The sequence below is a fragment of the Chinchilla lanigera genome, unplaced genomic scaffold, assembly GCF_000276665.1.
Source record: "Chinchilla lanigera isolate Chin_1 unplaced genomic scaffold, ChiLan1.0 scaffold00012, whole genome shotgun sequence".
NCBI classification, from domain to species: Eukaryota; Metazoa; Chordata; class Mammalia; order Rodentia; family Chinchillidae; genus Chinchilla; species Chinchilla lanigera.
In genome coordinates this window covers 30,070,173-30,098,053 of record NW_004955413.1, presented here as the reverse complement: position 1 = coordinate 30,098,053, position 27,881 = coordinate 30,070,173, and the positions used below count along the sequence as shown (strand labels likewise).

At 46.0% G+C, this 27,881-nt stretch overlaps 1 protein-coding gene across 1 annotated transcript in view; it reads right to left on the bottom strand.

Moving 5' to 3' along the window:
* Atxn10 (ataxin 10) overlaps positions 1-27,881 on the bottom strand; it is a gene marked incomplete in the record, with an annotated part of 147,965 nt that overhangs the window by 6,815 nt on the left and 113,269 nt on the right. The window contains 1 exon segment of the mRNA XM_013511506.1: positions 22,040-22,103. Coding sequence (XP_013366960.1) covers positions 22,040-22,103 — 64 coding nt within the window.

Sequence of the window (27,881 nt, the reverse complement as noted above, 5' to 3'; positions counted from 1 at the left end):
CAACATGCCCATTTCCATCATGCAAGAGGAAACGAGCAAGGGTGGCACTGGACCAAAGCAAGGGGAGGAGCCCTGGCTGCCCTCCATGCACAGATCGGCCCACTGGGAGGAGCAGGGGCGCCCGGCCCAGCGCTGCTCAGGGGCAGGGACCTTCAGAGTTGAGGCAGTTGGGGTTCAGGGGCAGCAAAAAGGCACACAGCAGGAGGGAGGGGGGCACTGGGACGGGAAATCCTTCCTTGGAGCTCAGGAGGTATTTCCTCATTATTTGGCTTTGCCTTCGTCTACTATCATTACCTCAGGTTCTCAGCATTTTTTACACGCCTGGTCCCTGGGTTCAACGACACACTCTGCCTCGGGGTGCAGAGGGGCAGGCCCTACATAGCGCTCCCTGTGCACAACACCTCTGCACACCAGCCGCGGGCTCCGGCTTCCGCTCCAGGGTGCTGGTCCACTGGGACCTCATTTCCTGCTCTGTATTTTAACAGGAGGGACATGCATGCCTGGAGTGTTCAAGGACAGCGCTGCATGTCACCTGCGTGTCTCATGGCATGCAACCAATCAGGGTCCCAGCCACATGCCCGGATACAACTGCAGACCACAGAGCTGTCCCCAGAAAAGTGGCATCTCTGTCACAGACCTTGGGAAGGGAAGGCCGCATTTGCTGTCCCTGTCACATGCACTCCTTTCCTCTAAAATGACCTCTGGAGGGAGAGCTCAGCTGCCTCACCCTGACCCCTTCTGAGGCTCCAGTTCCCGGCGAAGGACCTTGCCACCAACGCCCCCCACAGGCTCCCCGCCCACCCCAGCCCCAGATGTGCGGTGCCCAGTGTCCAGGGCGTGAAGGAGCAGTCACCGCAGGCTGGTCCAGCTGGCAGTGAGGTCATGGGAAGACGACAGGGTTCACTCCACCAGCATAGTCATCATACAAGCTTCCCACTCCAAAGCCTCTGTGGCCAAGGCCGAGCTCGCAGGTATCTCACACCCACGGGCTTTGGTGGCAAAGGATCCTACAGCACTGCAACTAATTTTGCACACTGTGAGTTCTGGAATCACTTTAGTGACCACTTCAAAGCAGCTCGTGGTGGACGCAGTCACAGTCTGGCATCCCTATCGCACTACAGGTTTCAGGATCAGAAACAACCAATACCACTTCTGACCCAAACCACACGAAAGCGCCCAGGGCCGCCAAGTGGTTCCATTTGTGTTCAGGGCAGGCTCCAATGTCACATCTGAGACTCTCTCGGGGTTACTGCACGTGGCACATTCAGCAGAGCACCCGGCATGTTCACAGCATGTAGCAGAGGCTTGATACCCATGCAAGAGCAAGGGCCAGAGCCTGCCGGGGCAGGGTGGCCTCTCCTACGCTCACCTAGTACCATTCGTCACTCTGGGCATTGTGCACTGCCTTGGACTCCTGGCTGCTGGGCCTCCTACCGTATTTGTCACCGCTGCTCCTGGCACAAAAGGGGTAGGAATGTTTTAATGATCTGCCCCTTGGTGCCTGACTCCTGCCTCCTGGTAAGGGATGGCTGCCCTGATTCTCTGTGAGACCTGGCTTGGGGGTAGCCGTTTGGTAACTCCATGAGGATATACAGCATTAGGACAAAGTCAGTCTTCATGCTTGTTGCAGAGACCATCTAGGTGGACAGCAAGCTTCCAGCACATGATAATTACATCTAAGAGACACAGTAGCTGAGCTGTATGCCTGACGACAGACAGGTCTAAGAATGGAAGGCAGGGGAGACACAGCAGAAACTTTTGGGACGCTCAAGGCCAGGTAAAGAGGGTGCTTTGAACGTACCGGGTACTCTTTAAAGGCAGTCATCTGATGAGCCAGCTCGGCTGCAGCACTGGCTACTCTCGGTGCAGGTACAGGCTTACAGTGCGCTCCCCGTGTGAGCTAAAAAATGAGCCCATCAGCTGATCGCCAAAAATTATAACAGGAAAATAATGAAAATAACATCAAGCCATGCATGGTGGAGCACGCCTTTCACCTTAGCACTCTGCAAGGCCGAGGAAGGAGGATTGGAAGTTTAAGCCCAGCTTGAATGACTTAGTGAGTACCTGCCTTAAAGGAAAGAAATTAAAAAAGGGTTGGGAACATAACTCAGTGTGAGAGCTTAGGATCCAGTCCTCCGTACCACAAAACAAACAAAACAAAAACAGCAGAGCTACCACCCCAGGAACAACATGCTGGCACAAAGTATTCAATCCTCACAAAACTTCTATGGTTACCCTCATCCTACTAATGGAAAAGCAAAGAAGACACAAAGAAGCGGAGAAACCTGTCCAGGTTCACACCATGTGCAGCGGGCACCAGGGCCAAGACATGGGCAGCTTGTCTCCACCATCTGCCCCCAGCCCAAGGGGCCAGGGTGCATCCCACCCCATTTCATGCCCTCAGTGGCCGGTGCATGGCCTCTGGAAGGGACAGAGAACAGTCGTCCTGCCACCCTGGCTGCAGGTTTCTATACTGCCTAGAAATCAAGGAAAGGCATGGCAGGATATGCAATCCTGAAACAGGTCCCTTCTCTCCAAAGAAATCTCAGATGACAAAACCAACCCACAGCCACCAGCTCTGCAAAACACCTGTGGAAGGAGCTACTATCTAGCAGTTTAAAATGAAATGAAAAGTGGGAGCAGAAAAAGTAAGTAATCCCATTTAAATTACAAGAGATTAGTGCTCTCTAGCACTAATGACATTTCAGAATTAAGAAAGTATAGCCAAGGGTCAGAAGCAGTTCTGAGCGCAGGGATTAAATGAAGAACACAAACAACGGGCGCTTCTGGCGGAGCGCACGAGCGACAAGACAGGGCAGGCGCCGACGGGCCTGAGCGCTCCTGCCCGCTCCCGCCTGCACACTCAAGGGCCGGCAGCTGGCACGCTGTCCCTGCCGAAGTCACTGGCTCTGGGTGGTCTGCACTGTGACTCACTAGGCCCTGTGGAGTGGCTCTTCCGTGTCCCCTGCCCTCCCTGCAGCCAGGCACATGTGGCCACGTATGTACAAAAGAGACTGAGAAGGATGCGCTGGCTGTCGCTGGTGCTGTCTGCTTCTACTTCTGGCAGGAAGAGAGACACCAGGGTGGCAGGCAGCCTGGTTTCTTCCCCTGTGGAGGGCGACACCTGAGGAACCCCTCACCCCGGAGGCACACTCCTGCCTCCATCTCTATGGACAACAACCTGCCACGGAAGTCTAGAACATGCACGGACTCCAGCAGGCTCTGGAAATAAAAGCCACTGGAGACTATTTCAATGCCACAGCAGCTCTGGCGGGGACATTAAGTTCTAAGACTCTTCCTTGACCTCTCGGCCTCTTTTAAGCTTTCCAAAGCACTGGTATTCTTTCTTTGCGTATGTGTGTGCGATTCAATTATAAAAACGTTAACACTTTAACATGTTCTTCCTCTTCTCCATCAACAATAGGCCTCTTGATCCTTAAACTGAGACTACAGCAAGGGATTTAGATATAAACAAAAGCTGAAACTGTTAATCACACATTCCAATGTCTGGAGAATGTAATCACGATGTAGGCATCTGTTTAATGAACACAAACACAAGTCTTCTCTTTTCGTCCACGTTTATATTGTAGGAAAATACATACTAGCTGGGTGTGTGGTGCATGCCTGTGATCTGAGCTACTATGGAGGCTGAGGCAGGAGGGTTGAAAGGTTGAGGCCAGCTTGAACAACTCAGGAGATCGGTCTCAAAATAAAATAACAAAGGGGCTGGGGTGTAGCTCAGTGTTACAGCGCTTGTCTAGCATAGGCCAGTACTGCAACAAATAAGCAAACAACAAAATATAACATATAACCACGTCTAAGTACATCAGTGATGAAAGTGTATCAGTGTAGTAAATACACTCATGGTATTATCTACCCTTCACAACCACAACTCTTTTGCTCTCGTAAGCACCATTCCACTTGCTGCTTCTGTGATTTCAACTCCTCGAAGTTTCTCTCTAAGCAGGCTGACACAGGACACATCTTTGTGACCGGCTATTCCCCTCCACACACAATGTACTTAAGGCTCATCACACTGTAGCCTGTTCAGAAACTGGCTTCCATTTTAAGGCTGCACAGTATCTCACTGCTCGGACAGACCCCGTTTGTTTGCTTTTCCTTCTTTCCTTGAACCTGGGCTGCTCCCACTGTCTAGCTATGGTAATGGTGCTGCTAAGAACACAAATGGATAAACGTCTCTTAAGTCCCTGCTCTGAACACTCGGGCATATATCCGATCTGGAAGCAGAATGGCTGGATCGCACGTTCATTCTACTTTTAACTTTCTGCGGAACTCTCACAGTTCTCCTTGGTGTTTACATACTCATTCCCACCAACAGTGCACAAAGGTCATGATTTTGTCACACTGCTGCAAAATGTTACTTGTTTTTTAAACCGTGAACATCCCCAGTGGGTGGTATCCAGGTGTTTCCATGCACATTTCCCTATGGATTACAGACAGGGACATCTCTGCATGTGCCTATTGATCATTTATGTATCATCTCTGAAAAAAAATGTTTATTAAAATCCTTTGCCCATTTTGGAATCAGGTTGTTTCTTTGTTAATTTTTAGAAGTTCCCTATAAATTCTGATTGTGACTCTCTTATCAGAAACAAGATTTGCAAATATGCTCTCTCACTCCATGGTCAGCCTTTTTACCATTTTATATTTTCTTTTGATGCAAGAAAAAACCAAATTCTCACGCAGGCCAATTTTTAAATTCCTTCTTTGCATCTTGTGCTTTTGGTGTCAAAAAACAAGAAATCATTGCCAAATCTTACACTGAAAAGCTTTTATCCTATTTTTTCTGAGTTTACAATTTAGTTGTTACATTTAGGTCTTTGTTCTACTTTTTATTTTTATGTACGATATTAGGTAATGTAACAATTTCATTTTTAAATATGGCTTTCCTATTTTCCCAGAGCCATGTGTTAGAAAACCTGTCTCTTCCAATTGAATGATTTTGGAACCCTATTTAAGTCACATGGGAAGATTTATTTGTGGGCTCTATTTGCTACCCCACTGGTCTGTTTTTAGTACCAAATGTTTTGATTCCTAATAGCTTTGTACTAAGCAGCAAAATCAAGAAATGTGAATACTCCATTTTTTCTTTTCTTTTTATATAATGTCCTGGATGTACTGAATGTGCAGGTTGCTGTGGCAAGTATAGACACTTCAACAACACCAAGACCTTCAATCTGTCAGCTGTGGTGGTGCACACTTATAATCCCAGCACTTGGGAGGCTGAGGCAGGAAGATCGCCATGAGTTCGAGGCCAGCCTGGGCTATACAGTTTTTTCAAGACCAGCCTGAACCACACAGTGAGACACTGTCAAAAAACAAAACAAAACAAAAAACAAACAACAAAAGAACTTCCATTCTAAGATCATGGGATGTGCCTGCATTTATGTCTGTTTTAATGTCCTTTAAAGGTGAAAGTTTGGAGTTTCCATTGTACAAGGTAAATAAGTTCCTAAGTATATCATTATTTGTGATACAATTGTGAATGGAATTATGAAACTTCCTTTTCAGATTGCTCAATATTAGTGTATAGAAGTGCGACTGATTTCTGTGTGCTGACTTTGTATATGGGTACTTTGCTGAGTTCATTCATTAGTTTTAACAGTGTTGTTGTGGAATATTCAGGGATTCCCACATATCCTATCATCTGTTAACAGAAATAACTTACTTCTTCTTCTCCTATCTAGATGCCTTTGATTTGGTTTTTCTTGCCTCATAGCTTTGGCCAGAACCCCTAGTTACTGTGCTGAAGGAAGGAGGCACATAGGCCTTGCCTTGTTCCTTAACCCAGAGGAAAAGTGTCAGTCTTTCACCACCAACTACGCTGCTTGCTGTGGCTTTTTCATTCTTGGCTTTTATTTTGTTGAGATAGCTGCATTATTGCTAGTTTACTGACTGCTTTTACTCATGAAAGGATGTTGAATTCGGTCAAATGCTGATTCTGTCTAAGGATAACTGATCATGTAGTTTTTTTTTCCTTCACTCTGTTAATGTGGTATATTAATACTGTCAAATTCAGTATGGTGAACCATGCTTACATTCCAGGAATAAATCTCACTTGGTCACGCGTACCATCTTTTGGCACGCAGTTGAATTCAGTTTGCTAGTATTCTGCTGAGGATTTCTGCATCAATATTCAAAAGGAACCCTGGTTGGTAGTTTTCCATTCAGACAAGTGTTTTTATCCGGCTTTCTTATCAGGGCAATACTGATCTCATAGAATGAGTTAGGACATGTCTCCCTTTTGTCAATATTTTAGAAAAGTTTGACGATTGGTGTTCTTTAAATTTTGGTAGAATTCACCATGCAGTGCAGGGCTTTTCTTTGAGGGAAGACTTCCATTACTGATACAGGATTTTCTATTTCTTCACAATTTAGTAAGTTTCTACTTTCTAAGAATTTATTTATGGTTATCCAATTTGTTAGTGTACAAAGGCACATGGTATTCTCACAACCATTTTTATTTCTGTGGAGTAATAAAATTAGCGGAACAGCTCCGATTTTGTTTCTGATTTTAGTAATCTGAGCCTTTTTTCTTTGTTGGTCAGTTTGTTGATCTTTTAGAAGAATCAGCTTTTGGTTTCAAGATTTTCTCCACAATTTTTCTATTTTCATACGTAACACTTTTTACTTTGTGTACATTTTCTATCTCATCTCTGTACTGATCTTTTCTGTCCTTCCTCTGCTAGCTTTGGATTTACTGGGTCCCACTTTTTCCTAGTTCTGTAAGTTGCATAGTACATTGATTTGAGCTCTTTCTGGTTTTGTAATGGAAGTCTTTATAGCTATAACTTTCTCACTTAGCACTTGCACTGTGTCCCCTAAGTTTTTCTAAGTTGTGCTTCATTTTCATTAATTTCACAATATTTTCAAATTTTCCCATGATTTCTCTGACTTATTAATAGTTGTTTAACTTCCACAACTATTTTCCAGTTTTATTGATTTCTATCTTCATCTAAAGAAGATACTACCTATGTCTATCTTTTAAAATCCCCTGAGACTGATGGTCTACCATACCATCTGTCCTAGAAAACATCCCTGCACATTTGAGAAGAACCGCTGGCTGCTGTCGTGGGGCAGAATGCTGTGGCAGCCGCTGCGGGTCCAGCTGGCTGATCGCACTGTTTATGTCCTCTGCTTCCCTCCCAGTATTCTGTCTGGTTGTTCTGTCCATTACTGACAGTGGGGTATAGAATCTCTAAATTATTGTAAAATCTAAATTACTGTAAAACTGCCTGTGTTTTCCTTTAGTTTCTCTCCATGGATTTTGGTCTGGTAGATGTGTAAATGTGTAGATGCGATATCTCTTCTTGCTGTACTGAACTTTTTATATCAATATACCATTCCTTTTCTGATTCCAGGTCTATTTTGTCTGACATAAGCCCTCACAGCCCTTACTGATTATCACTTGCTTATGTCATGTTTTAAATATCAGTTTTGGGGCTGGGGATGTAGCTCTGTGGCACCTGCCTGGCAAGGTCCTCAGTTTGATTCTTAGTACGAAAAAAAAAAAAAGTCAATTTCAACCAATTTGTGTCTCTGAATCTAACTTGAGTCTCTTGTACAGAGCATATAGTTGTATCAAGTTCTTATTCAGTGTGTTAATGTCTTGATTATCCAATCTACATTTAAAGTGGTCACTGAAATGGAAGGACTTACTTATGTTATCTTCCTATTGGTTTTCTGTATGACAGCACTCTGACCATTATTTCCTGCAGTAATATTTTCTTTCATGTTCAGTTAATTTTTTTAATAGTGAAAGGTTTAAATTCACTGTTCATTTCTTTTGTGTGGTTTCATGGGGATCACATCTGCCATCAAGGCTGAAATGTTCTATGTTGAATTTACATCAGCTCCGCATCAGTAACTCGTATGCCTCTAACTCTGCCCCTTTGCAGCTCTGGCTCCAATCTTTCTGGGTTTCCCCCTTTGGTTGTTAGTGTCACAAAACTGTACACTGTGTCCCACCAAACTGCTAATTATTTTAAGTGCATTAGTCTCTTAAATTAGGCAGAAAACAAATGTGGAGTTAGAAAACGTGATAATAATGGAGCTTTCCAAGTTGTCCATATATTTGCCATTATTGAGATATTTATTTCTTCATGTGGCTTTTAAGCCTTATTCTAGTGAGCCATCATTTCACCCTGCAATGGTCTCTTGAGTATTTCTGTTAGGTCAGGGCAGCAGGAAGAAACACCTGCAGCTTTTGTTTATCTGTGAGTCTTAATTTCTCCCTCCCACTTAAAGAACTATTGCGATAAAGGATTCTTGGTTGACAGTGTTTTTTTTTTCTCTTGTAGTATTTTGAACACAACACCACATGGCTTATTGATCTACAAAGTTTCTTTCTGATGAGAAATCTATGATAGTCTTACTGATGCTCTTAAGTTGTTTGCTTTCCAAGAGCCTTGATTATAAAGTGTCTCAGTGTGCTCCTTCATCCTGACTGTCAACTTGACTGGCTTAAGAGACACCTAGAGGATAAGTAAAGCACATTTCTTGTGTATCTGGGTGGGCTGCAAGGGCATGGCCTTAGGGATTGTATCTCGTCTCCAGCTTGTTCCCCTGCTCTCTGCTTCCTGGCTGCCATGAGGTGAGCTGTTTTCCTCCACCAGGCCCTTCTACCACAATGTTTCTGCCTTGAAGCCAGCCCATGGACTGAAACCTCTGAAACCATGAACCACGATAAACCTGTCCTCCTCTAAGTTATGTTTGTCAGAATTCTGTCCCAGCAACAGAAAACGGATTAATATACTCAATGTGGGTCCCTCTGAGTCCATCTTACTTGGAGTTCATTGAGTTTCTTACACATTTACATTCAAGTCATTTTTATAAAATTTGGGGAGCTTTCAGGCAATGGTTCTTTATTCTGCCTTTTTCATCCCCTTTTATCTCGGGTACTCCAACAATGTATGTGGGCTGGCCTGATGGTTCCCACATAAACTTTATGCTCTGGTCACTTTTCTTGAATTTCCTTTCTTTGTCAGACTTGAGAATTTCCACTGTCCCATCTTCAAGTTCACCAATGCTCATGCTAGCTCCAATCTGTATTTGAATCCCTCTAGTGAGTCTATTCCAGGTATTATACCCTCCAGCTCCAGAATTTCTTTTGGGTTTCTGATCGCTTGGCTGGCATTTCTTTTTGTTCATACATTATTTTCTTGCCTTTCTTCACAGTTCTCTGACAATCTTTTAGACACCTGTTTTTACATGTTAGTCCAGCAGCACATTCATCCCCAACCGCCACAGTGGGCTGGGAGCAGGCTGACCTGTCAGCGATGGCTGAGCTCACAGGTCACACCTGGCAATGCCTGCTGCCACGGGTCGGGTTCTTGTCTCTACCACAGAACCCTCCAGGCTGAAGAATGGTTGGAGTTGGAAAGGTGAGCACACATGAAAATTAGTTTGCATTTTCTAGATATTAAACTATTATCTAAGAAAAGAAGGCTGTATGTCTGAACAAGGACAAGAAAGCCCACAGCAACCAGAGGCTTCCCTTCCCCCCAGTGACCACGTCACACTCAGTATGGAGCAGTCAACTCCTGGTAGAAAAGCAGCACTCATTTTCTTCCAAGTTGTCTAGGGCCCAGGGCATGTGTCAGAGAGGCAAACCTCACAGATGTGCTGCTCACAGTCAGGCTCTCAGAGGACCGGGCTTTCCTCTTCTCCATCCCTGAGCACTGTCTTGTAAGTGTTGTTTAATGATTTATCTCTCTGCCTGGATCGTGACCAAGGGTTACATCTTCTTCAGCTCGGCGGCCCAGAGCTCAGCATGTGGCTCCTTTCATTTGTGCACAAGGAATTAATGAGAACCTGCTTATGAAGGTCCAGGGGAGATCACAGACTCCTTCAAGGGATCAAACACACCCAATAGATTTCTTCTTTTTAAAAATGTGTTGGTCCCAGAAAAACAAACTAGTACAAAGAACGTAACACTTCCTGTAAGAATGTCTCAAAATAAAACAGCCAAGGGGTTACTATTTAACAGTTCAGAATGGTTGTGGCACACCGCTGTTTTGACAGACCCCTGTGTCACTGCTATATTTGACTGAAGTTATTTTAGGCAAAAATTCTGACAATTAGTCATGGTTACCTGGAATATATTTCTCTATGCCTAACTTAATTTACCCACTCTTACAAAATATATATTTTCTGTGTGGCAATGGCATTTAAGCATTACAATTTAAAAAGTTACTTATTAATTTCTTAACTATATTCAAAAGTCACTATTCTTCTTAATAAAGAAAGCTAATGCGAAAAGAAAAACTGGCAAATAATTAACTCTAAGAAAATAGAGGCGAGGCAGGGGTGGGCGGTGCCACTCAGTGGCAAGCACTTGCCACGCACGCGTGCCCTAACCCCTCGCAGCCAGTCTGCACTCAGATGCGCTCTGCTGTTGTAATCTGCAGTCGTGTGAAAGTAAATCTCACACCTGGGGATGGCTGTGATTGCGAACTTCTGGGTGACTCAGTAAAATGTGATGACTGTGGCCAGTGACACGGCTTGGTAAAGCCATTTGGGGTCAGAGTGTGACATAATGATCAAGCACCGGGGATGGGGTGGCGCTGTGCACGACTACTGTAAAAGGCGCTGTTTGAGGGGAGCTGGGATCAGTGCAGCCCACAGGGGCCGCACATGTCAACTCCAGGCTATCCTAAGCTTGCTCTGCGGCCTATCCTAAGTCAGGTGTAACATTTTTGACATTAGTTAGGAACGACAACGTTCTTCTGTGCTGAGCTCTTCGCAATAAACACACCAGGAGTACAAGGTACGTACTCTGTATAGTACTATCTGAGGAAACAGTTCTGAAAAACAAATCATTTGCTGCAGTTTCTACTTTAAAATTACTTTTGTAGGCCAGTAAACCTACAACTAAAAGGGAACTAAAACGAAACTCTTCGGGCAGGGATTTCCAACACACACAGGGATTTCCTCTAAGCTCAGGCTGAGCAATCTTTAGGAATGAGACGCAAGCTGAGAACACGTCCTGTGAACGTTCCTCAGCTACAACAGGCAGGCCCTTCAGAGTCTGAGTTAGGGCACGATACTTGATGGCTTTGTTTCTGCTTTGCACTGAATGTTACATGTGGCCCTTAAAACAGTTGACAGTACTCGCTGAGAAATACACGTAAGAAAACACAGGGTCCTCTCAAATCCACCAGCTAAATGATGGACAGCAAAGCCCAGGAAGCAGCCCCCGTGCCGCTGTCCCTCTACTCTGTTGGAGGCCAGCTGTGCCCGGTCCCAGTCGTGGGGAGGGAGAGCAGCACTTGCAGGGTCAGTACTGCCCTCTCCCCATCGCCCCGGCATCTTGACCATGTGAGAAGCAGCCTGCAGGGCCATGGTCCTGGAGCACAGGAAGCTGATGAAACAGCCCAGGAAACAGCAAATCAACTTGGCAAGGCAAGACCAAAAGCTGGGCCATGCAACAAAGCAGAGCCCCCTGAGTGACGCTAGGGGTGTAAAAAAGAGGAGCGCAAACTACAAACCAAGAGACAAAGTGGATAGTGCACAACTGGAAACATTCATTCTACGCTCGCGCCTTAACCAACTGGCTATCTGCCAGAACAGTCAAAAAAGGCCGTTTTGGTTAAGGACATATATTCCAGCAAACAACTCTGGGCTTGTAGCTTCCGCCCTGGCTGTCGTTGGTAGGATACCAGGGAAACGTGTGAAACAGGCCTTCCTCAGCCTCCCTCTGTGTGTGTCTCTCTAGATGCTGATGCTCCTGCATCTGTGGATGGGGCTTGGGCTGTACACCTCCCAGCCCCGAAGCTGCAGCTTCTCACTCATTCCCAGATGCCCTGTGAGCTGCCCCCTCTGTGGGCACTTGTTTGCTTTCAGTGGGCAGAAGATTTGGTTTACACATGATCTCCAATCATAGCAGGTGACCAAGAGAGACTCAGTCTTAAAAAAACAAATTCCACGGAAGCCACAGAAAAAGTTTAGGGTTTAAATGCAAAACAGCACTACCACATTTTTCTAGTTTTTACTTCACTCAGTTCAACAAATGAACAAGCTCTGAGTGTTTATCAGCTGTTTCACAAAGCAGTGAGGCAAAGAGAAGTGGAAGAATCCCACCCCAGCCCCGGAGAAAAGACTGACCACCTCAAACCATCCCCCATGTCCCGTAAGGACCAGAAGCAGGGATCCTCAGAGCTGAACTCATGCATTATCCAATACAGAATGAGGGCCTCCCTGGGGTGGAACCCACAGGTGTCCTTTAAGCCACACTGGACCTGGCCACTGGGCTGAGGGAGGTGTTGAAGGCGTTTCCCTGAGCAGCCTCCTGCCCAGTGCTGTCAGGTGGCCTGCACAAGCGGGCTCCCCCTCCAGAAGAGCTCAGAACGAAACGCTTTTGGGTTTATTCTAACATTCCCGTATTCCCAAGATGCGGCACTGTCGTCCAGCATTTCCCACTCCTAAGAAGGTGTCTCTTGCATCTTACCCATTACAGTACTACAGGAAAAAGGGTGCTTTGGAGGCCTCCTTTGTAACTGTCCTCCAGGTCCATGGCAGCCATTTGGGGTGCACCCCAACGTGGGGGTACAGGAGCAAGACACACAGGTAGTTTGTGGGATTTGTTCATGGCATGACAGAGCAACACAATCAAACCCCTCCCGGCCACACCAAGGCCCACAGCTCAGTGAAGGGGTTTGGGGGAAAACTCTAGGAGAGACAGACAGGATTCAAGTCTCAAAGACAGAAAGAGTGGGAAAAGACCAACCCGCTTCCCCTCCTGTCTCAGTACTGAAAGACTACCCTTGATTACTATCAGAGGTCAAAACAAGGCAGTGCATTTTACTGAGTGGCTACTATGTGCATGCTAGAGGCTCAGCAGGAGAGATTCAAGTTCGCACATGCCACAGACCTGCCCACCTGTCTCTTAGGAAAGCACCTGATGGAAACACTGTAGAGCAAGAGGGTAACAGACCCCAGTGGAAGCCCAGACACCTGAATTGGGACAAAGCCTTGTGCTGCAGGGTTAGACGCACCTGGGTTTGCACCCTGGCCTCCACATGCATGAGCTGCGAAAGCTGGGACGGCCCACATCACCTCTCAGAGCTTCAGCTTCTTCCTTTGTGACCTGGAAGTACCTCCTCCCAACGAAGAGTACTGTTAGAAAACTGTGCAAAAGAACATATGGAAGGACCTACACAGGCCTGGGATGGAGAAAGCACTCAATACAAGACCTAAAAACTTTCACTGAGGTGCAACGGAGTGCCAACACCTGCAGGGTACACTCGGATGAATCCTTCCTGTGTACACACCCACAGGAGGACTCCCAGGAGGAAGACTCAGAACACGATAGCATCCGGGAAGGAAGGCCCTATGTGCCCGACCCTAACGTATTTGCTCTTCCACCCAGAGTAACAAACACTATTCTGGCTTCTACTGCCACACGTGAATTTCACCAGTTTCCGAAACGCAGGTAAATTGAATCAGACAGTATATGCAGTTTTTCCACCTGGAGCCTTCTGCTCAGTATCACGTTAGTGAGCACTTCTCACTCTGTTCACTGTGCCCCGGTCACTGTGCCCTGGCTTATGTATCTACCTCACTACTGGGAATCGCCTGGGCTGCTTCCACTTCACGGTGCTTAGCAATAATGCTAGTGTGGAGATCGTGGCACACGTCTTCTGAAAAACATACATGTGCACACATTTCCCCTGGGACACACGCAGGGGCACAGGGCTGGCTCACAGGGCAGACACACACCTGTCTTCTAGAGCACTTGTTCCGACAGCACCCCACCAACAATGGGTTACAGCTCGGGCTGCGCACTCTGCTTCAGCTGGGCTCTGAGCATGCTTGCCGTCCCTTTGTGGCTCTAATGTATGCACTCGTGGATTTCCTCTTCTGTGGGGTGGCAGAAAAGTCTTCTGCCCATTTTAAAAGTGAGTTATTTACCCTTTGCTGTTCTATAGTGTTCTTAGTATTTACAGATGAGCCCTCTGTCACACACAGCTACAATGCAAATATCTTGCCAAATGCTCCTTCGCCTGGCCAGTGCTCCCCAGTTGTGCACTGTGCATTGTGCTGAGGAATCTCTGGTCGCCCCAAGATAATCCCCACATTCTCCTATGCTTCATCCCTAAAGTGCCGCTGTCTTCCCACTCACACTTAGGGCTCAGCATGCACATGGGCATGTGTGTGTGATTCCAGGTATGTGAAGCTGTCCCTGCACTCTCCAGTGTGATCCGAGATGTTACTACTGCAGTTCCGTCTCTGCCCCACAGTGCGACTGCAGATGAAGCTGCCCCTTCTTGTAAGGATGAACCACTGCCAGAGGGTAGCTGTGCAAGAATGCCAGTGTGCCGAGAAGCCACGAGGTGCACTTAAACGTGACACGTCGCAGGCCCTACAACCCCGAGGGAGGTCCCATGCCACAGCCCAAGAGTAAGTACTCCCAGAGGCTCAGCAAGGGCCATGGAAGTTAAGAAGCAGGTGAACTCGAATCGGGGTGTGCTGGGCCACAGGATTCTGGGGAAAATGCTGTTCGGTTATTATTCCTATTAATTGTATTTCTCTATGCAAGTGAGTTTTGATGTCCTCCAAATGAGGTCTTTCAATGCAAAAAAAGGAAGAACAAGAAGGAAAAAAAAACACAAAACAACCTAGTTTGGGCTCTCTATTTCTGTCCCACCCTGTATCCCCAATAAAAAATATATATATAGATAGATATAGATATATACGTGCCCACATCAAGAGCAACCGATCAAAACACAGATCAAAAAAGAATAAAAGAAAAACACTTCAAATAAAGTTCAGCTGTTTCTATTTGGAAACAACAACAAAAAAATCCCACTTGCCACAATAAACTGACAAATAAGAAATTGACTCTGTGGTAGTAGAGCTGGAATTTTCCAGTGGCACCGGCTACTCTGTCATTACTGTGGGTGACCCAAAAGTGAGTGGGGGAGTGAACAGCTGGGCGCTGGCTGGATCATGTCCCAAAACAGGAGCGCCTGGGGCGGGCCTCCAGGGCCAGGCTCTCCTCTGAGCTGTCACCCTTCCCTGAATGACTGGCGATCCCAGTTCTGAGAAGCACGGCACAAAGCCTCCAGCCTCATCCCCCCCCAAAGGGACAGTCCTGACCGGCAGGTGGCCGAAAAAGTGATGTCTTGAGTTCCAGCTGCATATTTCCACAGGAACGGATGGCCATCCAAGGGTACCCCACCCCACCACCTCCACCTCCCTGCGATCCACAGCAGTGCACATGCTCAGACAGGGCCATTTCACCCAGAGTGATGGGGATGGAGGGCACACCTGAAGAATCCACTGCTGTTTAACACAGGATATTAAAACTAAAAATGAAAACATGCCCGATGTGCAAGTATTGAAGAATGGGATAAACCACACAAATTCAAAATACTACTGCTGCCACACTAAGAATACTTAATGAAACAATCAAAGAACCCACAGGAGAAATTTCTCTTGAGCTTACAATCACTGTATCCCTAAACAGTTAAAAAACACACACATGTGCAGGAGAATCAAGACACAGTGACGCTTTACAAGGAGTAATTCTGGGCTTCTGATCTGAATAACTGCACACACAGAGTATCTCCCTGCTGTCCAGACAGAGGGAACAGATTCGAGGAACAACCCTGTTTAACTCTGGACCTGCTAACTTGAGTACTGGTAAGACACCCCAGCACTCATGAAGCAGGCTGCTCCTGGACTCAGCAGGGCTTTGTGAGTTAGAAGCATGAAAATACTGAGGACAGAACTCCGAGGCGGTTCTGTCCTGCAGGTGGCTGAAAAAGTGATGTCTTGAGTCCCGGCTCAAGGAGGTGTCCCCTTGCCTGGGCAGCGGCAACCGCCTCCCCGGAGGTTGTCCTGTGTTTGTCAGGCCCGGAAGAGGGTCTGGGATGTAAAAGGTGCTCCATAAACACTGAAAGAATAAAAGGATAAATGGTGGGGTTATAGCAGAGAAATCAGACAGGGAGAAAGGAGCTGTCCTGTCCCGGAGACCCCCAACATTCCCAAGTTGTGCAGAAGAAGGGGCAGAGGGCAGAAGAGGGGTAGCAGCAGGACAAAAACAAAACAAGAGGTCACACACCGAGGCCAAGAAAAAGCAGTATGTTAAGAAGGAAGTCATTAATTCTGATGAAAGATGAAATCTTACAAATTTTAATAAGATGAGAATTGCAAAGTATCCATTGATTTTGGCAATAAGGGGGAAAATGGTGACCATAAATCAACACAAAACTTATAAATACACTCCTACTTTTATTCCCTTTTGACGCTCCACTGGGATTTTGAAAAAGGCATAAATCCACAGGGGCAAAAAATTTCAAAAACCGAAAGGCAAATGACAAGAAGCAACGACAGGGCTACATCTCCTGACTGCAAAAGGTGCTCTAGCAATTAATTCAGCAAACCCAAGAAAGTTGATTCTGTGCAGCAGTGAGAAAGAAAAAAGAAATTCAGCTTGTAGGACCTGCCAAAGCCCAGGCACTGGTAGATCCCGGTACCTCTTTAATGACCTGAAGGTGAAGATTAAAATAGAAGAGTTTTCTGGAAGTTTAAGAAGATGGTGAAACTCACGTCTCTTTTTCATTTCAGAAGCATGGAAGATTCATTCACTCCTTAAGAGGGCAGAAAGAGGATCAAGACACCAGGAACAGCACACAGTGGAGGGATTCTGCTGGAAAGAGTAGAAGAAAGTGGAAGTGTACGCCTTAAAATGTCAGGATCCTGCAGTTATTCCAGTAAATGCTTGCCATCAGGTACCTGCTTTCCTGAACATGGAGGTCAAAGAAAAGCTTTTCAAACAAACTCGGACTGTCCCACCAATGAATCCATGAGACAGGACGTTCTAAAAGGAGGACAACAAGCAGGAGGAAAATGATCCCAGACAGATGGATCACATAAACCTCTTTAGATTTAGGCAGTGAAAGGCAAGGAAAGCGGTAAACATGCTCAGATCTAAAAAATATGGGCTACTATAGTAACACTGCACAGGGTTTTAAAAATAGAGTCAAGTATAACAACCAGAGCATCTAAGCTGAGGGGGATTAAGTGGTCTGGGAAGAGGAGTAAATACCTGAGAAATGTAAGACTTTGCTTAAAGATGCATTTTAAAATTTCTCAGGGAATCATTAATAAAACAGGAAAAAGAAAACAGAGCTTCTAAACTAGAAAAGCAAAAACAAACCCAGAATTATTAAAAAGAACCCAAAAAATGGCAAGAAAGGGAAAATTAGTGAAAACATTTAAAGAGGCTTAAAGCAATAATAATTATACTAAATGTAAATGGGTTAAATGCAATAGTTAAAATGCAAAGATTGTCAGATTAAGACAAAACAGATGTTCTTCACACAAAACATACCTCATACAAAAAGGTTGAAGATAAACAAATTGAAAAAGTTATGGTATGTAAATCCATCCCAAGACAAGCTGTGAAGCTCTATAAGCTGTAAAGTTCTATTAATATTAGGCAAAGAGACATTTTTAGAGAATGCATTCTAATGACAACAGGGTATTTCATACCTTTACCTAAAAACAACTGCCTCAAAGCATGTAAATGAAAGTTACATAACTCAAAAGAGAAAAAGAAACCCACAATCATAGGCAGAAATTTTAAATAACCTCTGTGATTGAGAAAGCAGAAAAAACTCAGTAAGCATATGTAAGTTTTCAGTATGACCATTTACAAACTTAATGTACTTGCACCCAGCTACTCAGGAATAGAAATGCGTTTGAAGCAGGGACAGAAAATTTGCAAACACTGACCTATACCAGGTTACAAAGCAAGTCTCAATATACTTGTACAACAGAGGATATTAAGTATGCATGTACCGATTATAATGCATTTATGCTAAAAGTGAAGTTCAAAAAACAAAAATAAAAAAAAAAACCAAAACAACAACAAGCAAATTCTCATTTGTTTAGAAATTAAGAAACTCCTCTGTCATTAATCCATGGACCAAAACCATAACCAATTATAAAGCTCTTTAAAATGAACGGTAACAGAATACATATCCTATGCAATAATAATCGTAATAATACATAAAACCCATGCAATGGAGCTAAAGAAGCACAGAGAAAAGACAAACGGTGAAAATTAGTAACTCTAAAGTAGATGGATATAACAACTTAATGGGTTCAAAGATTCAGTACTACACACCAATCTCATCAAATTCATTTTAGTCAATGCAATTTCAGTGAGTAAGTCAGTTTGGAGAATTTAAACTTTTTTTTTGATGGTGGTTCTGTGTGTGTGTGTGTGTGTGTGTGTGTGTGTGTGTGTCTGTGTGTGCACATAAGTCTGAATGTGCAGAATTTGACAAGCTGATTTGAAAATTTATGCAAATTGTGGGATGTGGTGGAACACACCTGTAATCCCAGCATTTGCGAGGCTGAGGCAGGAGGATTGCTGTGAGTTCTACTCCAGCCTGGACTACATGAGTTTAAAGCCAGCCTGAACTATATAGCAAGACCCTGTCTCAAAAAGAAAAAAGGCCAAAAATAAATAAATAAATAAATAATTAAATAAATAAATAAATAAACAAAGGCTTTATTTTTAAAGATGAGACAAACTGGAACATATATGGCTTTTGTAGAAAAGTTGGAAAGCCATGATAATTAAGACTGTGGCACTGACACAGGGTCAGACGAATAGATCCCTGGAAAAGAAAAGAGACTCCAAAACAAACCCAAATGTTGGTGCCACACAGCACAACAACATGTCCTTTTCAATAACCAGGGCTGGCACATTTTTTATGCCGCCCCCTGTGGAAAGAATAGCAATAGACCCCCAGGTCACTCCATGCAAAAATCAACTTCAAATAAATTGCAGACACATGTATAGAAAGTAAAAGTACAAAGTATTCAGACAATGATAAGGATTATCATCCTGACCTGAAGGTAGGGAAATATTTCTCAGACAAGATTACCTTTAAAGGGCTGGGGATTTAGCTCTGTGGTATAGCGCCTGCCTGGCAAGCGCAAGGTTGTGAGTTTGATTCCTGGTACCGGAAAAGAAAAAAAAGATTACCTTTAAAAAAAAACAAAACTAACCATACAGAAAAATGATACGTTTGACCACAAGTCAAACTAGACTACAAGGACTTATTATTCAGAATAAAGAGGATGACAAGCTAAGTCATAGAATGGGCGAAAGAAAACGTTAGCAGCACATGGAGCACACAAAGAACTCCTATCATGGATATGTAGACAGGTCCCAAATAAAAATAGAGAGGGACCCCAATGGCGAAAAGAAAGATCAAGGTCACAGTGAGGGCAGAGTCCAAACACACATGCCATGCAAGCAGCAAGTACCCATTTTACAGGACACTGGCATCACTCGCACCTTCCTTGCAGCGAAGAGTGATGGAGGGAGTAAGGCGAGCAGGCAGCACAGGGAGCCCAGGCTCACCCTAATACACGGAGAGGTCCTTGACAGCGGTTGTGTCCAAAAATGGCAGAAGAGCACATCGTGAGACACACAGAGCAATGACCAGAAGCAGCAAGGAAGAGTGAATTAAAAGAGTGGACAGTGGAGCCAGAGGTGCTATGCTCTCATTAAACACCTTTCAGCAGCTGAAGGAAACGATCCAGGTGTATTATTTTCTTTTTTTGAGACAGGGCCTCACTATGTAGTCTAGGATGACCGTGAACTTAGCTGGCCTCAACCTCACGGCAATCCTTCTGCCTCAGCCTCCAGAGGGCTGGGGTTACAGGCATGTGCCATCACACCTGGTCTATGGAAGTGTTACTTTCATGAAGGAAAAATGTAAAAAAGAAAGAAAAAAAAAACAAAGAGGAAAACAAGAGCACAGGAGGCGAAGGGCAGCCCAGGCCGTGAGATGATTCTTAGGAAGGCCTCTGAGTAGGACAAACACCTGGATGGGTGCGGTGTGAGGGAGGTGGCTTCTGAACAACCATCTGGAGTCTGTCACCATTTGCTCTGGTGAGAGAAAGGCCAGATTTTAGCTCACTGCTCCCACGACCCCTTGGGCACACTGTCTTCCCACTCCTGGCCACACAGCCCGCCTCCCCCGGAGCCGGTATTTCTGGATGTCACCTCTTGTACATATTTCACAGGACTTGAAAATCTGGTAGGTTCAACAGGTAAAGCCCTAACTGATTACCACACACACAATAGCAAGCGTAACCACTGCAATATCTGGTCTTTTCTCAGTGATTCAGAGTAGATTCAGGAGTCTGCAACGCTCCACTCACTGCCAAAGCACCTGTCTACGGGACACCGACCCAGAGCTCCCACTGAACCACTTCTCGCCGCGGTGGACGGCAGCGTGGCTTCTCTGCGCTGCTCCCCGCCTGCCGGTGACTCCTGAGGAGGGGCAGGAAGGTGGCCAGGAATGAGCCACTCCTGGTTTTCACCTCTCTCTGCAGGACAAGGCACCAGGAGTCCTGGGTGACTTCCTCATCGGCAAAAGGGAGACGACCACCAGGACCTGCCTTCTGCAGCTGTCACCATTAAGGCACGTGTGTGAACACAGAATGAGGGCTGAGGAAATTCATGAAGCGTGAATGAGAAGCCGGCAGACTGCACACACCGATGATCTCAGCACCCTGGAGGCTGAGACCGGAGGATCGCAACAGATTTTGCTTACTGACTCAGCAAGACCCTTGGTCAAAGTTTTTAAAAAGGGCTGGGGATGTGGCTTCATGCAAAAGCCCTGGGTTTAACCCAAGTACTAGGAAAAGAAGAAGTGAATGAAGGTGTGAGCTGTGATGAGGACAAGAAGGTGAAGTCCAGTGTGCGAGGCTCCCAGCACATTGGGACACCTGCCCTGTGCCCAAGGGTAACGGCCTGTTTATCCTTTGTTCTTTGCTAGGAGCAAACGCTAGGTGCTAGAAGGCCAACTCAGAACATGGAAGTAAACTGTGGGTTCATTTCTTTTTCATAAGAAATCACCTTTTCCATTGGAAAATGCAACATCTGCAGCTGCACTTGAACATTCCTGTAGTGCTTTCCTCTGGTTTTTATTTTATTTTTTTCTGGGCTAAAAACTGTCCAGCCCCTCTAATGAGCAGTGTGCAGTGTGGGTAACAACGCGGCACAGTGCCAACTTCATTCGCCCTGGGGCAGGGGCCTCTAAAGCTGATTTTTCTTTCCTGACCAATCTCATGAGCTTCTGTGTGCTTTCACGTAAGATTCCTTCGCTGCTAGTAAGACAGATGACTGTCTTTAGCACAAATAACGTGCATTTCTTAGTTTACTTACTTTTGAAATCCTTGACTCTTACCAGGTCTTCTTCTAGTCCTGGCAGAAGCCACGGGGAAGGGAGTTTCGTTGCTGCAATGCCCTTCCCCTCAGTCTCCTCTGTCCTAGCTGGGCTCCTCATCGTTGCCCATTGGGAACATTCCCTACCTGTCATAGGGCCATTGGGCAAGGGTTGCGCTGAGGCTGACTCTCACCGGGAAAAGTTCCTAGGGTTCAAAAGTAGGTTTCATGCCAAACTTCAGCAGCTGTACCTGCCCCTGGGTCCTGTCCACTACATGGGGCCAGTTTCAAAGGCACAACTGTGAGCTGAAGCGAGGGGAATAAGCAATATTCTGCAGACACCCTCAGGGAGTGGCCAGTGGAGGAAGGGCAAGAGCTAGACTCGCGCTTCCTCAGCAGAGGGCTGGGGACAGAGCCCTGTGAAGAGGAGGCCTGGGGGCACCTGGCACGCTTTTCCCTCTCTCTAGGACAGAGCACACCTCACGTTCTGTGTGGCCAAACTGCTGTTTCTACAGAAAAAACATGTCACACATCACGTGTGCACTGAGGACCATGCATACATTTTGGGCAGGTGACATTAGTGATGCACAGCACAGGGGTCTTGGGTGAACTGACTGCCCCAGAGTTTCACAGCACTTTTTCAGGGACATGCTGGTTTGCAACGTCCCAGTCACCGTGAAAAATTCAGCTAACCATACCCCAAAGGTCACAAGAGTGCTACCCCAGCACTGGAACTCCTGTGAAACAAGCACCAAGCAAGCCAGCCAGTCCTACACAGATGAACACCGGGGCCTCATGGGTCACACGCAAGGATACAGGGGTTACTGTCATCGATGCTGCAGCTGTCCAGGATCAGTGGAATGCCGTCCAGCTCGTTCACCTGGGGAGACAGAAGATGGGCAGCCTGGTCAGTGTCAGAGGGGAAAGCGACTCCCTTCTCCTCCTTCCCACACTCAGTAGTGGTGTGTGTACAACTACATAAAAACCTATAGCGGCCCAGAAATGGCCCAAAAGCAGACATATGAACCAAAGTGATACTTATTTTCTTTCATTATTCCTCAAAAACGTTGGGGCAACTGGGCAGCCATAGAAAAAAGGTAAAAGTGGATCACTTCCTAGCGTTGTTCACCAGGATAAAGTCCAAAAAGCCTGAGCCCAAACATAAAGATGATAAAGGCCAGTACTGGAAGAGAACACGGGTGTGTTCCTTTGCAAGGCTGGAAGGAGAAAACACTTCCCCAAGTAAGATTCAGACTCTAGAACTAAATGAGGAAAAAAAGGTTCTGAATTGGGACTACATGTTTTTTAAAAGGCAAATGGAAACTGGGAAAGTTATGTGTCACATTTCACAGATTTATAAAATAATGCGAAGGATTAATATTTTGATGCAAAGAAAACTTACGAAAATTGAAATGATATCAACAAGCCCGAGGAAAGGGGATGAGACGTACGGACAGACAGGACACAGGAAGGAGACATGGGGGGGCGGGGGGACTGTAGATGACGGACCGCGCCCCATCCTCCCCTCAAGGGAGAGCGTGGATTGCTCCCCACTGCCAGGCTGCGGCCGCCCAGAAAGGGACCGGGCTGTGTGCGGCCAAACCACCCAGCATTTATCCTCTGCCCCAGGAATCCCATCCATAGGACCTCACAGCAAAACAAGCTCCCATGAAATTGCACACGGACGAGGTTGTTCTGACAGTAGAGTTTCATATAACAGTTCTACTCAGATGTAATTCTAGGGCCACAAAATTCACCCCTTCATTCAGCAGGGCTTTGTACATTCAGAGTTGGGGCCAGAGATATAGCTCAGTGGCATAAGCACCTGCCTAGCAAGCGCAAGGTCCTGAGTTCGATTCCTAACACCAAAATAAATAAATAAATAAATAAAATGTTTGATCATATATTGAATTGTAGCATAGCATACCTGCACTGTATATACTACATCAGACCATGTACCTGAGGGTGTATGCTATACCAATGTATTAATATAGCATATATCCTGTATTTTTAGTATATTCCAAGTTTTGACTATACTAAACATATTTACTGGTAGAGACAACCACTGTCTAATTTTAGGATATTTCCAGCCCAAAAGAAACCCAACATCCTGGAGCTCAGTCCTCATTCCTACCTTCCCTCAGCTCTTGGCAACTACTAATCTACTTTGCGTCTCTGTATTTGCCTATTCTGCACATTTCACTCAAACGGAATCAAGCAAGGGTGGCCGTCTGTTTACGGTTTCTTTCATTTGGCATCGTGGTCTGCAGGTCCATCCTGACTGTGTGTGTCAGCATTTTATCTCCTTGGATTGCCGAGTAATGGTCTACTGTATGGATACATATATTTTTCCATCGATGGACATTTGATTTCCACCTTTTGTCTATTGTAAGAGTGCTACAACGGGGGGTGTGTGTGTGAGAGAGAGAGAGAGACAGAGAGAGAAGAGAAAAAACACGTTTAAATATATACATTCGGGGGTCAGGTGTGTAGTTCAGGGGAAGAGCACACTACATGGTTAGCATGGATTTGATTCCTAGCAGCATAAGAACGGGGAAAATCTAAAAAGGAAATAATGAAGAGGTTAGCCAAAGACAAGCAAGGGTTCCCCACAGTGAAGAGGACAGAGCTGGGAGAAACTGGAGTGGAGTCTACCAATGTCCCTGGCTATATACTTTCATGACTTTGGGATCTTATGTATTTTACATTTTTAAAACTGAATTTGAAGTTCTAAAAACTAACAACCAACAAATTAATCTGATAGCGTGTAAACCAAGAAAAATTATTTCACAGAATACAGCGTTTTCACTTTATATCCTGTCTTACTGAGCATTAGTAATATTACTGTTGTTATTTTGAACCATCATTTATATATTTAGTTTAAAGCAAAAGGGCAACTAACATTAGCAACCACAATTTTCAAGCTAAAAAAGTATCAAATGGAAGACATTAATTTTAATTTGAAATATATTTGAACTCATAATTTTCTCTTTCCTCCAAATACTGATTTCCTAGTTCTGTTTACTGAAAAGGCCTAAAAGCACCCAAGCCTAGCAGCAATGAACACCCCAAGTTTGAACACTATATCCTGCTGTTTTCCAGAGGACTCCACGACAAACGTGCCAGAAGTCGCTGTTACTAATAGTTCTTAGTTTCTCAAAGAAGTAGAAAGTAAATTAGGTAATAATCACTTGATTTAGATTAATTTTTTTCAAGGCATTCGAGTCCGGATGAAGTATCAACTACTCTTTGGTAGACACCTCGCACATTCTAAGCACTCACGTAGACACTGCAGGGAGCTCATTTAATTCTGACAACAAGAGGTTATCCCTGGCTCCCAGGTGCAGACAAGGGAGGCTCAGAAGCGGGCACCTTCTCCATGGTCCCTTGTCTGGAAAGCCAACTCCAAGTGAGGACTGGAGACCCTGGCAGATAGCAGGAGCAGACTCTAAGAGGATGAGCTAGGAAGCTGCTGGTAATCTGACACCTGCAGCAGAATCTAACAAAATTTGGGCTTGAATTTTCTATTCTTAAAAATTTTTTTTTTTTTTAGTAATTCCCTTTATACTGCGTTACACAAAATGGGTCCAGGAGAGTCTGGCAGAAAGTAAACGTATCCTCCCCCGGACAGTGTGTGACCGGGGCACAGAGGGCAGGTCCCAGACCATCCACGGCCAAGCTGGCAGTGGCCCCACCTGCGAGTGTATCTGAAGGTCCCACAGAGTCTCCACACCCTTCTCCTTCAAGAACCTGCCCACAGTGCCAGCAGCGTGGGTGTGACAACAGACTTCCGGTGGTAAAGGATGGCTGCCCTGACCCCCGGAGGGAAGACAGCGTGGGGGCCAGGAGGGGTGTCACGACTGTACGGACAGAAAGCACATCAGACATCCCCCCCAGCATCCTGTGCACACGGGTGTGTTTCTCTGCCAGGCGGAAGGCGGGTCTCGTGTTTTTGGATTAGCTGAGGGAACAGATGGCTGCCCCTGACCCCAGCCCTGGGCATGCAGGGAAGCACAAGGACTTAGCTTCCTGGTTGGTAAAATGGGGATACCAGGGCCTCCTTCCAAGGGTAACTGTGGCTGTGCACAGGGTGACAGCGTGTGGTGAGCACAGGGAAAACATCTCAAAGAGCACCGCAGTGGCCAGGATAGCTGATGTCTATGCTGTGACCCAGCCACAGCAAGGAGTTGGGGCGTTCCTGAGAGCTGGAGGAAACAGCCACCCCCACAGGCCAAATCCGCACACCACTCTGCACACAGTCAAGCTGCAAATGCCTTCTGACAGCAGCTTTTCTAATAAGTGAGAAATCAAAGTATCCAAGATATATTATTCAGTACAAGAAAAAACATCTCACTTCCTATAAAAAAGGTAAAAAAAAAAGTTCTGAGATATGCTAAATGGGTAAGATTTCCTTTGGGGGAAATGAAATCACATGCTAAAAACTGAAATTTAAGCAGGCAACAAGGGTAAATTAAAGAGTTCTTTAAAATGATGGTCACACGGGGGCCGCGGGTGAACAGAGGGAGCGTGCTCCTGGATAAACATCTCCATACACACATCGGCCTTTCGCAAGGATACAGGCAGTTTTTTACAGCAATGCGTTAAATGTTTACAACATAAACGGCCTATTCTAGACACGGATGACAAATGCCTAATTACATGCTCACGAACAAGCACAGGGTATGGGCTCTGGGCAAACCAGACACCAACGCAGCAGCTTCACGAGGGGGCGAAAAGGCAATTTGTTATTGGAGAGTTCGGGTTGACTGCTGCAGCTACTTGCGTGGAGCTAAAGCTAGCGCAGGGGAGAACAATTAGGAATTAACGAGTTTTCTTCTGTTAGCACTTCATAAAACAAGGAAGTTGTTTGTTGCTCTTCTTAACATGTTGGGAACTGATTCTAGACCCATAACAAATGAGTCACAAGTTGTAGTTCATCCCGGGGAGCCAAGCTCAGTCAACACTTTCACGTGGTAATGCAGCTCAACAAGACAGTAAGCCTGGCTTAAACAAATGAACATTTAGCCTCTGGACACAGGGTGTAGACAGAAGGCAACACGCTGGTGCGCTTGCTTCCAGTCCCACCAGAACAAAGAGTGTCAGAGAGCCCTCGGTGCAGGGGCGCAGCTCAAGCCGGCTCAGCTCTGCTGGGAAGACCTACTTGCTTAGCAGAAAGCAGCCTGGATCAGCCGGCTGCTCTCACGCCCAATGGTGAACATAAAGACAGGCAGTTGTATAGTCCCAAGGTGGGAACAAATCCCCTTGAAGTGAGCCTCGATGCAGCCCCTCCAGACAGCCAGACCCCAGACCACCATGGTCCTCCTGCCAAAGCCAATGAGCCACTCATGAGGGTGCGGCGCTGGTCAGACCCTGACTGCTTCCACCCAGCGAGGCTGCCATGCCCAGACAAGCTGAGGGCCCCGCTTGGGAGCACAGGATGAAAGGGTTACCTCAAAGGAGATGCAGGAACACCAGCCTCGATTACCACATCCCTGCACAGGGAGACAGGGGCTCTGCAAGGCAGCAGGCTTACCAAATTCTAGCTCAGCCCTTTTGGCACTAAGACTTTGGGAAAGTTTCTGAGTTCAAGAAGTCTAGGTTTTCTTTTTTTCTTTTTTCCCGGTACCGGGAATCGAACTCACGACCTTGCACTTGCCAGGCAGGCACTGTGCCGCTGAGCTAAATCTCCAGCCCTGAAGTCTAGGTTTTCTGACGTGAAACAAATGAGGCATCACCAACTCCTAGTGCTACGGGCAGGGCTGTGTTGAGAAGGTGCTCGGCACCCTGCCCAGCACATTCCTGGCACATGGGGAACACACAAGAAATCGGGAGCCTTTTCCAATGCTGTTTTGGCTTGGTTCTAAGGTTCCAACGGTTTCTCAGCACAGCTGAAAAGGGCTGGACATAGGAACCCTTGACCAAACACTAGCTGTCTCTCAACAGAGGTCGAACGTGCAGATTTACTTCTCCAGTCATAAGATGTTTGGTGGGCATGGGTTACTCTAAATTAGGGGCACGTTGTCCTTGACTATCGTGAAGCTGGTGGCCCTGCAGATGACTAACATCCATCTATACCTTTCTGCTGGCTTTTGCCTTCCACACCAATTTGAAGTAATACAGGTGCAGGCATCTCTGCGCCACACTTGTTTCATGTTGCTTTGTCTTAAAATTCATAGCCAATCTCAACGTATCCACTGGCACTTTGTGACTGAACTGTTGCTTTTGTCCCCAGTGCCAGAGGAACAAGCAATGACATGACTCCAGAAGCAACCAGAAAGCAGCAAACCGTGCAGACCGTGCTCCAGAGAATGCTCAGAGCAAATGTCCAGGGCAGCAGCCCTCACCCTCCACTACACATTGGAGTCTGTGTTCTCAGCCTTAGACTGAATGTGCCCCAATCTCTGGGCACTGGTGTCTGAGACAAGCCCTCCAGGCGACCCCAAGATGTGGCAAACAGCACCTGCCGGGCCAGGGTCGGCGAGACCCACTACAGCCCCGGGACCTGCAGGCGAGGCAGTGCCCTCCAGGTAGCCCACTGCGTGCTGTTTTCTCTACTTCTAAGATGCGCATTTTTGGGACACAATTTATAAGTAAACTGCCACTGGACCTGTGTACCACAGACAAACTGAGATGTGTACGTTTTCCTCACCCTAAATAC